At 36.3% G+C, this 12,258-nt stretch overlaps 1 protein-coding gene across 32 annotated transcripts in view; it reads left to right on the top strand.

The window, feature by feature from the left end:
* The window catches only part of NRCAM (neuronal cell adhesion molecule), a 79,413-nt gene that overhangs the window by 9,509 nt on the left and 57,646 nt on the right, over window positions 1-12,258 (top strand). For 17 of the 32 annotated variants that reach the window (XM_045565400.1, XM_045565412.1, XM_045565399.1 and 14 more), the window contains 6 exons: window positions 1,428-1,624; window positions 2,792-2,914; window positions 6,813-6,983; window positions 7,470-7,526; window positions 8,957-9,068; window positions 11,705-11,889. In XM_045565400.1, coding sequence (XP_045421356.1) covers window positions 1,428-1,624; window positions 2,792-2,914; window positions 6,813-6,983; window positions 7,470-7,526; window positions 8,957-9,068; window positions 11,705-11,889 — 845 coding nt within the window. The remainder of the gene's footprint in view (window positions 1-1,427; window positions 1,625-2,791; window positions 2,915-6,812; window positions 6,984-7,469; window positions 7,527-8,956; window positions 9,069-11,704; window positions 11,890-12,258) is intronic. The other 15 variants (XM_045565414.1, XM_045565427.1, XM_045565402.1 and 12 more) reach the window with 2 other exon arrangements.

Genomic DNA, 12,258 nt, shown 5'->3' on the forward strand with positions numbered 1-12,258 from the left:
CAACCAATACATTTTGTAGATGAGAAACTGGTGCCCAGTAATGCTAGGTAACTTATCCAAGGTCCCACAGGGGATAATCTATAACTTGTCTTGTAATATATGGCAGTTTTGGAGAGTTGGATTATTACTATTAAAATGTAATGTGGATTTTTAAGTCATAAAGAAGTGAAAGTTTCTAGATATTTTATTTCCAAGTTTGTCTGTTATAGGCCTTATTAAGCTATCACAGACTAGCATCTGAGAAAAAAATTAACTGGTACTAAATACCTACACACTATGTCAAAACTTCAAGCAAAGGTTTGCTTCAAAACAATATATTCTGCCATGTTATTTTAAACCCTCTCTCATACAAGTCCTGATGTGATATCCTTTGATGGAGTTTCCCTTCAGCTTCACACTTACCTAATACCTCCTGTAACTGTCCATAATGCAGGATTTCTCCTCCTCAGCACAATTGGTATTTGGGGTGGGATAATTTTTTGTTGTGGGCATGAAAGCTGTCCTATGCATTGTAGGATATTTAGCAGCATCCCTGGCCTCTGCCCACCAGATGCCAGTAGCATCCACCACCTCCTGCCCTAGTTTCCACAACCACTGCTCTAAAGATAAGTGGCAGGAAGGGAAATCCATTCGGGCCCCGAAAACACTGTGAAGTTTAGAGATTCATGCCTGTGTCTGAGCATGGCCATTATTCTTTCGTAACTAGTTATAAAGTATTTAATTACATGAGCATTGTGACTTTTATATAAGACAATCTTTAATATAAATAAAACTGAGAAAGAAAAATCTCAGTTGTCAATTTGGCATACCTCCTCAGGAACTCATAAAGTCATCTCTAGAATTAAAAATTGTCAAATTATATTTTATATAGAATTACCACTTTTAATAACCAACATTTAAAACACCCACAACTCGTATCTCTTACTCTCCTCTCAACCTACACTTTGCATTTTGCTAACTTGAAACTGGTCTGATTAATTTTCAACACGTATAGGTAGTACTTGTAGAGGGCTTTCTTGTCACATTTTAGCCCGGAGCCAATTTTTATAGGCAGGTTATCCACTCTCTGAACAGTGGCGTTTACAATAAAAATGGTAATAAAGCTCTAAGAGAGTGTGCCTGGGAGACCTGCTTCCTATATTTTCTTAGAAAAAGGAAAGGCAATTTGTGTGCATGATTTTCTTTATTGAGTTGGATTTGGGCTAGCTCTACAGAAGACAGGTACCTTAAAATGTATAGTCAGCACTTTTTTCTAAGTCATGATTCAGTGAAACCTATTAAATATGGGGGCTTATTGCTCTTTTACTGAATAGGAAAATCTAGTAATTATTCCTAGAAACCCATAACACTGCTAGGAATTTGTTAAAGAGTAAGTAATCCTATTTTTCTGGACCATTAACACACTTAATCTTTCGTGTGTTGGGCAGCTTTTCCTGGACCCGTAATGGGACGCATTTTGACATAGATAAAGACCCTCTAGTCACCATGAAGCCTGGCTCAGGGACGCTCATAATCAACATCATGAGCGAGGGGAAAGCTGAGACGTACGAAGGAGTCTATCAGTGCACAGCGAGGAACGAACGCGGAGCTGCAATTTCTAATAACATTGTCGTCCGCCCGTCCAGTAAGTGGGACTTGTCAACCAAATATGACCCTTTTTAAAGTATTGCTCCAAGACTCGGCTTCTGTTACATCATCCAAATACTGTTACAAGAAAAAGCAATGGCATCACTTCCAATATTCTGACTTTGTTTTGCATGAAAATTATTGCTTCTTTCCACTTTACGCTAACAAGCTCCTCAGCCTAATGCTTTGCCAATCCAATGTGTCTCTTATACAAGTCCTGAATAAGACACCAGGGTTAAAAAAAAGTGTTTCTTCCCTGAATTTACCTAATTATTTATTTCTCATGTATCTTATATATAAGCAAAATTCCAATGGCCATATGGAAATAAATTCAGTATCATATAGATAATCAAGTATTTTTGTTTTGAATGAGTGTCTTCACTACCTTGATATCACTGTGGCTCTTTCTGCAGTGGTCAGGACCAAAATCCTCTCAATAACCTCAAGAGCGTATATTTAAATTACAGTGACCATTTGCAGTTCTGGCATTTAAAAAAAAATTTATTACCTGTGTAATATGTGTTAATTATAGAAAAATTAATTACAAATAAACCAAAAAGAAATTTAAAATTTGCTCATGAATCCTTCCATTTAGGGAAATAACTACTGCTCAAATATTCTTTCCATTTTTTTCTAGGCAGATGTGTGTGTATGTGTTTAAAATCAGCTCATTCTGAAATACTATTTTACAACTTTTCTGTTTTATTGATACATCATGTATATATTCTCATAACAACCTTATAAACAAGTCTACTTATATAATATATAGTATTCAAAGGTATAGATATACAATTATTTATTTAACAAATCTTTTGACATTTAAGTGTTTTCCATTCTTTTATGAAGAACACATTTATATAGAAATTATGTATCTTCCTAATGATGCATTTAGTATAAATTCTTAGCCATGGAATCACTGACCCAGAATTTATACTATCAATGGCAGTGAATGAGAATTGTCAGTTCTTACTATGTTAATTACTTTTTTTTACTTTTAATACTGCATTTAAAAATTATTTTCTCATTAATTTAAGATACATAAATTACAAGTTACTATTTTCCCAAGAGTTCAGTTTGCCTTCTATTGTAGTGCTGTCTTTGTTTATTTTTCAATGCAGAAATAATATAGAAGTCTATTTATTTATTTTTTTTTTTTACTTAATAGGGTCACCATTGTGGACCAAAGAAAAACTTGAACCAATAATACTTCGAAATGGTCAATCTTTAGTACTTCCCTGTAGACCCCCAGTTGGATTACCACCACCTATAATATTTTGGATGGATAATTGTAAGTTTTGACTATATGAACTTTCTCCAAGAATCTTATGATTGTTTACCATCATGATAAAGTATTTACCTCTTGTGGTTCATAAAATGTTTATGTTTTAGAGATGCTCAGGAAAATAGCTGCTCGTCGAAATAAATAACATATCATATCATTCATTCACTCAATTTTATTGAGCACTCACTATGTGCCAGATAGTGCTCTAAATAAACTAAACAAATATCCTGCTCTCACTGAGCTTACATCCTACACAGTGGGAGTGGAGGGAGGTGAGGAAGAAGGCAGATAATAATTGCATTTACAAAATTGGCAATAAGTGCTATGAAGAAAAACAAGGCAGAGTTTGAGCAGAGACCTAAGGGGAGAGAGCCAACCAGGCCTCTAAATATCTGGGTAGAAAGGGAACACTGGTGCAAGCCCCTAAGGAAGGAGCATCACTGATGTTTTTAAAAACAGGAAGGCCAAGGTGACCAGACTGATGGAGTGAAGAAGGAGCGTGATGGACAAAGGTCACAGAGACCCAGTGGAAAGAGCTTTGGCTTTAGCTCCAAATGAAGTACAGAAACACTGAAGGAGTGTCTTTATCTACAATAAAACAAATAGTAATAGTACCACTTCATTTCATGTGTGGAGAACATAGAATACAAAAGACTGGTTGGGGCCACTGCTGTAATCTAGGCAAGAGTTGATGTTGACTTGGACTTGGGTGGATGGAGTGGGTAGGAAATGGTCAGATTCTGGATACATTTTGAAGGTAGAGCCTCAGGGATTTGTTGTGGGAGGGGTAGGAGCAAGAAAGAGAGGAATCAAGGATAACTAGAAAGTTTGGAGCCTGAACAATTGATGAAATTGCCATTTCCAGAATTACATATCAGGGAAGAAACCAAGCTGTTTTGGATATCTTATATTTTCATTTTTTTTTATCCCCCAAAATATCAAATATTTATCAGGTTTTTACTAAATGTTAATCCCTTTATAAGAACTTTGCATGGTTATCCCATTAATTTTTACAACAATTCTATGAAGCATGTACAATTATTCTTTCTATTTTGCAGATGAGGAAATTGAGGCAAAAAGAAATAAAGCCATCCATTAGGCAATATCTAATTTGTCTACCCCTGTCCCTATCCTTGAGGGAGTTAGTTATTGCTCTGCTTCTTCTGCCCTCCAGAATTTCCTGAGCTAATAGGTTAGCACGTTACCTTAGAGGTATCACACAGCTCTGCTTGGAGACTAAGAAACCAGAGTTTGGGATGTGAGTGGCCCCTTAAGACATTTCATGTCAAGGTGCCCAGCAAGGGTCAGAGATACATGAGTGAGAAGGAAGATCCAGGACTATAATCAGCAATGTATGACTCTTTAGTGCACAGGTGCTCCCTGGGGTGCTGGGCTGGATGAGAGAATTTAGGGAGTAGGTGTAGGTGGTGGGTACAGAGCCTGGAAGACTGAGCCCAGGAGTTTGAGGTTGCAGTGAGCTATGATGATGCCACTACATTCTACCCAGGGCAATGGAGCAAGACCCTGTCCAAAAAAAAAAAAAAAAGACAGCGTGATCAGCTGTTTCAAATGCTGCTGATAGATCAGATAACATGAGGACTGAGAAATAACTATTGAATTTGGCAACACAGAGATCACTGGTAACATTGGTAAGAGTCTTTTAGGTGGAGTGGTGGGAATGAATTAAAAATATTTGTAGGAAATATATTCTATTTCCTATAAGATATGAAGATACATCACAAAGAAATGAAAAACAAATATGTAGATAAACAAATGCACAAATGTATTTTTCCTATTATTGACAACTTTTATAGATTTTTGCAAGAATAAGAATAAGCCAAGTGTAAATGAGTGTTTTATGGCTTCAAGAATAACAAATGTCACTGCCAAAATAAGGCCCAGTATTTGGTCCTTGGTTTTTATTCAGAAATGATGACTTTTGTTGCTTAATAAAGAGACATATCATGTGTAAAGTCTCAGAATCATCTGAATACGTAACTAATATTTTTCCCACATTACACAGCTGGCTGTGTCATTTATGTAATTTTTAGGCTGTTGGTAAAGCGTCTAATCTTTCAAATGGACTTGCAACTGGAATATTAGAAAGATTTCCATCCATATAACATTCTTCTTGCAAGATGACATTCTGAAGTTACTTATATATGCATACATTGTTTTTCAAATGTAATGGAAAGGAACTCAAATGGCAAAATGCCACCACCCTTGCTCATGTAGTTCCATTGTCTTACATTTGATCTACCAACCCCTGTCATTGATAAAATACAGCAGGAGAAACAGAAGATAACAAATGTATGTCTGTATTCAACTCTTTGTATTCATTAGATAAATATACATTATTTTTCTGAGCTATTTTTAAAATAGTCCTTTCCCTGGGGATTAATGGCTTAAAACTATGAATTTTCAATTGCCAACCAACCCCCATCTTGACCAATAATTTGGTTAACATGATTAACCAGTTTTCTTTCAAGCTCTGGCTCCACGTTTCTCTGCCTTTTCCTGCCTGAGGGAGCTGCAGGCTTTTAACCATAATTTTGCATTTTGTGAGATGTTAGACCAAGCACCTGCCACAGGAGGAGCACATCCACTTGACTCAAAATGGAGAAATCCTGCCAGGAGACATGACACCTGCCTTAGGCCACAGGCATGTACAATTTTCCCAGTTCTCTCACATGGGAGCTGAAGAACTCTCACAGTTAAGGCTCTGTGAACTGAATCAGGAGCTCTAGGATGCATTTTAGCTGGCCAAGTGTAAATTTACATACAGACCTGTGGTTCCACCTCCCGGCATCCTTCGTCCACTTTCTTCCCTCCAAATAAGTTCTGGTACTCCATTGCACAGTAGCATTGCTATTGCTAACAATAATGCATTGTATATATCAAATACCTAGAAGAGAAGATTTTGAATGTTCTCACAACAAAGAAATAAATGTTTAAGGTGATGGATATGCTAATTGTCATAGTTTGATCATTACACAATATATACATGTATCAAAACATCACATCATACCTCCATACATTTGTACAATTTATTGTGTCAATAAAAGAAAATCTTTCTTCCATGCCTAAGGCTGGATAGTTCCTTAACTGAACCCGAGGAGATATAAATGATCATGCTTAAAACTGGAAAGTCAGAGTCCTGGTGGTTATTCATTTAGTCCTCCAATGAGGATGTAAATGAGCCCCTATGAAGGGCCAGGCACAGTTCCAGTGCTACAATAGTGCACAAAACAGGTGAAAGCGTCCACCCTTCTGGAACTTAAATTCTAGTGTGGGGAGACAGGCAATACATCATACATATGATGAGCAAAATATGTCATATGTCAGAGGTGATGAGTAATTCAGAAAAGAAAAAGTAGAAGAGGTGAGGGAGACTGGGCCTGAGGGGTTTCTTTGGGGCAGGTTGCAGCATTAAATAGTGTCATCATTGCACCCTATTGTTAATGGCCCATTTGCTGCCCAATTTTTTCATTTGGGTCTTGAGCTCAGGTGGGGCTGAGACTCTTATAAGCCTGGGCCTGGCCTGGGCCTGGCATGGGCCTAGCTCACCGTTAGGTGCTTACCTAAGTATTTGGTTTCCGACCATTGGTTGTGTGAAGGTGTAACCCATGTTAACATCTTTACGATCTTCCTCAATGCATTTTCTAAAATATGTGTGTATATGTGCTTAACAGTTAGGGACTAATTTTGATATTAGAAAAAGTCGCACAAGCTTTTTGTAAAACATTTTTTTGTTTATACTTGCTTAATAAAACACTTCAGTGTGTGACTCTAATCTCACCTCTGCTCCCACCCCAGAGAAATTAGGGTCGGGTAAGTACAGTTAGGGTTTTAGTGTGTCCACTTTATGATGGAATGATCTGTACATCTCTCTGCCTTTCTCTAGCCTTTCAAAGACTTCCACAGAGTGAGAGGGTTTCTCAAGGTCTGAATGGGGACCTTTATTTTTCCAATGTCCTCCCAGAGGACACCCGGGAAGACTATATCTGTTATGCCAGATTTAATCATACTCAAACCATACAGCAGAAGCAACCAATTTCTGTAAAAGTGATTTCAGGTAAGAATTCAGCTTCCTGAATCTCTCTTTCAATGATATTTGCAAATATGTACAAAATATATTAACTATTAAATACTACTGACTTTGAAGTAAACAGGTTCATTGATCGGGAACCTGTGAATGATCACTAAAGTGTTGATGTATGCATTATAAAGAATGTGCATAGCCTAAGTACTGTATGTTTCTTGCTCTTATTGCCATTATTGGTTCCATGACACTTGGTGTTCTGAGCATTTATGTGTGCTTTATGCCCCATGATGCCTTTTATTGGCAATCCTTCAGCTTAATTTATATGCTCGCATATTACTGGTTGGGGGTGGCTGAATGAATTAATAAGTTAGTCTTCTACAATGTAAAGCAGTGTTTTTACTTGGTAGGGACAGCACTTGACCAGCATAGCTGTATACTTTTGCTTTTGTTACCCAATACTTTTTGACCCTCCTCCGCTACTTTTGTGCCCTCTTCATAATATTCTGTTTATTTCAGTGGATGAATTGAATGACACTATAGCTGCTAATTTGAGTGACACTGAGTTTTATAGTGGTGAGTTATGGTGATTGTGACTGATATTCTCTCCTTCATTGTAGAATTTAGTCCACTAACTTCACCTCCATGGCTATTTAACCTTATTTCTTTATGAAATTTCTAGTTATATGTTTAATACCACTAGTATAAATGTATGTCTCTTATGAACTTTAGCTATAAACTTTCAAGCATGTCACTAGAACATTTTCCATGATGTATGTATGACAATGAAACTTGTTATAACTGTATTCGTGTAAAGAACCATTTCACATGATCTGGAAAAAAATCTTTCATGTATGTTCAGAATTCTATTTTCTATTTTTGTCCTATTCATAAACTTTTCTTGTGAACTAAGTTAGAATTGGCAGAACCTCTTAACCTGCTAGAATACTGACTCATTAGAGCCTTTAGAAACTAACAGTATGTGGATTTCATAGTAAATCATCACATTTCCACTCTGTTTTTACATGATAATATCAATATAATTAGCAATAACACTTCTCTTAGTTTTGTTTAAAATCAAGTCACTGTCTTTAATAGAAGTCATCTTTTTTAAAATAGAGCATTTAACTTCGTTCCTTTAAACAGAAATGAATTTGATTTCCTTAAGGGAAATATAGTTCTCGAGTATAGAGTCTATCAGTGAAAATAATGGGTTCTGGATAAGGGGTCCAGAACTCATTCCTTTAAACCCTAAGATGGTGTAATTTCCACTTTAAGTTTTTCTGAGAAGCCTTCAGAAGATAAGGATACATTTTAGAAAAGTCTCCATAAATAGGAAGGTGGCCTGTATAAATGTCCTTAAGATCTCTGACTGGGGCCCTCTTTATTTTTTCATTGAGGAAACCAATTTCAATTTATTTAATCCCACCACTATTCTTAATTTATGGCATACAATTTGCAAGACCTCTGTCAGTAACTCTCTAGTTTTGTTTTGTTTTCCATAAACTTTGTAGTTTGGGGATCTTAATATGATTAATCAGTGGATTTGGCTATAATGTCCGCAGTATAAATCAAAATACCTTTTCCATAACCATATCTTTCTGAAAATCCTAACATCTTTCAGAAGATAGTTAATTTTTGCTTTGACCTGACACTAACACTAAGGAAAATGTAGCTGATAACATGGTTTTCTTCTCTATGTCAACATTTTGAAGATACAATATCCACAGAAAAATTATAAAAACCTAACCCAAATTAAGGAAATACACAAAAAGAAAAACAGTCCTTATTACTAGTGCTTATGCAACCAAAATTATTTCTATTCCTGGGTAATTGAGTGAGTGATGGCTAGGAGAGTGTGTATGTGTAGCTTAACAAATTTCATAATTAATATTAAATAGTTTTGAAAAGGGATTAGAATTTCAGGCAGCTTTTTTGACAGCGGACTGTGTTTCCAGAAATACATATTCATAAGTTTTAATGCATATTGATTTTCTTATTTGCAGCTAAATCAAGTAGAGAGAGGCCACCAACATTTTTAACTCCGGAAGGCAATGCAAGTAACAAAGAGGAATTAAGAGGAAATGTGCTTTCGCTAGAGTGCATTGCAGAAGGACTGTGAGTTAACACTTTCTGTCCTGATTTACATTTCTTATAAAAGTATAGCAGGTTTGTAGACAGGCATTAATATCATAGGAAGAGTAACTGTCTTATACTAGTTCCATCAAGCATCAAGAAAAATTTAGTAATTATTTCCAAAGTAGCCTATGTGAATCTCATATTACTGTTAACAACTATTTTGTTCATGGAATAGTGTTCATATTGAAATAATCACCTTATGATTGCTGTGACTATAATTAGGATGTATCATTTTACTATTTGGTAACAAAACACCTCAAGAATTAGTGGCTTAAAAATAATTGCTATTTATTATTGATCCCTTGTCCCAAGGTCTGCAGGGCAGTAGTGCTGTAACCAGCTAGGTTCAGCTAATGTCAACTAAGCATGCTTGTACATCTGCTGGGGCTCAGCGGGCAGTTCAGGACTCTCAGGGGCTGCTGGATGTTCGCTGGGGCATCTGAGCTGTTGCCCATGAGTTTCTCACATCCCTCCTGCAGTCTGTTCGCACATGAGGCCTCTCAGCCTCAGGACCAGCACAATGTCCCTTCCACCACTTCTTAGTGGCAGGCACAAGCCCAAGCCCAGATTCTCTGAACTGTCTCATCTGTGCACACCTCAAAACTCAAACCACCCAGAACTGATGTGATTTTGACAGGAGTTGCAGGAAGGACTGCCCCAGATTCAAGAGCAACTGTTATGTTAGGTCCACATTACAGGCAAGTTTCTATATAGTCCCTGCCCTGTGCAGAGCAGGTACCGTCGGTATGGGCACATCGGCTGAAAACCTTGAATGGAATCTCAGAAACATGCTGCCTTCGTGTGCTGTGATCCCAGCTGCCCTTGACCTGGTAGCTCGCTGGTCTCACATTCCTTCGTGAATCCAGGAATAACTTTCCTTCAGGAGGCACATGGAGGCCTCTGCTGGCCAAGGCAGGAAATCACACTATGCATTACTCAGTTCTTTGAGAAACTGAAAACTAGCAAAGCCCCCTTTTAAAGATATGTTAAAAATCCATCTTTTCCACTGGAATTAAAATTTAAAAAAACTTCCAATTTTCATCATTATTGTATAAGAAAGTGGTTTAATCTGCCAACCCCTCACCTCTTGGGAGCAGAAGTACCCATTCTCACAATTTAGTGACTTCTCCTCCCACAAATGATATATTATGTAAAAAACTAAAATATGGTGGGTATTTGGAAATTTCACAAAACTCCAAAAGGAATTTTAAAAACTTTGGGATGTTGTAAAACCAAGTTTGGGACTCTATCGTTTACAAACCAACAACCATTAGACTCGTAGACTCAAAATATTTCTAATTCTTAACAACTGTGCAGTAGAGTAGGAGGCCCCCAAAACCATCCGTGGCTTTGTGAGGTATAAACTATGAGATTGTGCTTCTAGCTCCATTCTCTTCTCACCTGCAGATCATATGAGATGCAGATTAGTCTAACTATAAGGAAACATCAGCTATGTTACCAGATTCCACAGGTGCACAGTATTTTGGTTTTTCAAAATGATTTCACATCATCCACTTCCTTTTATATTTATAGCATGTTTTAATTTTAGAATCTGTTTCATCAGATATATATGCTCAGTTATTTTTATTCAACCAAACAAACCCAAACAAATTTACAATCAGTTAATCCCACTTGCATTTCTATTGACAAATGCTGTGATCCTCCTGAGGGCCTGCACCATACTTTTTTCAGCATTATCTTCCCAACACATAGCTCAGTGCTCGCACATAGTTCAGTGCTTAGGAAATGTTCGTGTTGAGTAGATTTTTATTTTACCCTCATGAAAACCTTCTAAAGTCGTTAGATCAAGTCAAGCATTCTTATCCCCATTAAGGAAACTAAGGCCTGAAGAGGTCAGAGGTCCAAGATCAGAGAGACCTTTAGAGACAGAGCTAGAGTTGTGAAGATCTTCTAACTCCAAGCCTGTATTCTGGCTTTTCATCTGTCTCCATATTTTATGACTTAATAAGAAACATAGTTGGGGGAGAAATGGTTTGAGTAACACATGAGTTTGATCTATTCTTAGCAATTGGTATGATAATATTTTTAAATATTATTAATCATGAAACTAAATATAGAATGCTGTTCCCCTAATCACTTAATTTATATCATCAAATAGTCTGTTATAAAATACAAAAATTTTTCCATTTGAAATGAAAATGTATATAAAAGTTCATAGGCAGAGATATGTTTATGAGTTCTTTCTCTGTATGTTTTAAATTGTAACTGATGAAAAATTATAATTCAGCATCATTAATGTAATGATATATCTTTTGATTGGCATAGTACCTTCATGTAAAAATTTCCAAAAGATCCTCATTAGTCAGAACTCTAGAAAAAATAATTAGGCCCCTTCAGTAACACAACTCATGCTAGCATTCACACTGTATCATTGAAGTCAAAGTTTATGGTCTGCCATAAATTAGTATAGTTCTGATTATGTGAAAATGTGAAACTTTGAGCATTATTTGTAGAACTGTGATGCTAATTAAAATATCTGTGTATTTCTCCTGATCTCTATATAAAAATTTCTTATAAACCCGCATGAAAATTCACCTCAGGAGCAGTAACAGGTGGACTTTTTTTGTAACATCACTATTTATTTATCCTATCAGGCCTACCCCAATTATTTACTGGATAAAAGAAGATGGAATACTACCCATCAACCGGACATTTTATAAGAACTTTAAGAAAACTTTGCAGATCATTCATGTTTCAGAAGCAGATTCTGGAAATTACCAATGTATAGCAAAAAATGCATTAGGAGCCATCCATCATACCATTTCTGTTACAGTTAAAGGTATATCATTGTTTAAAATGCATTCCTCTTGCCTTCATGAGAGATCCTGAAACTTCAATTAAATATGCCTTTCGTTATGTTCTTCAATAATGTTAAATGTAAATTTATATCAACATTCATGGTACCTTGAATCTCCTCTCATTGCTATTTATAGTTCATATAAATCAGGTTAAAAAATTTCCTTCTTAAAATCTTCCTCACAAAAGAATTACAATTAATGTGGAAGGAATGAGAGAAATAGAAAATCACCATTAGAATCCCACAGTAATAACTGCTGCAGGCAGATCCACCAATGAATGTTAAAATTAGTGGGTGAAACTTTAAGGGGAACAGAATATATGCAGTGCTTCTCTCCCCTAAAAAATTAAT

The sequence above is a fragment of the Lemur catta genome, chromosome 11 (assembly GCF_020740605.2).
Source record: "Lemur catta isolate mLemCat1 chromosome 11, mLemCat1.pri, whole genome shotgun sequence".
In the NCBI taxonomy this organism is placed as follows: Eukaryota; Metazoa; Chordata; class Mammalia; order Primates; family Lemuridae; genus Lemur; species Lemur catta.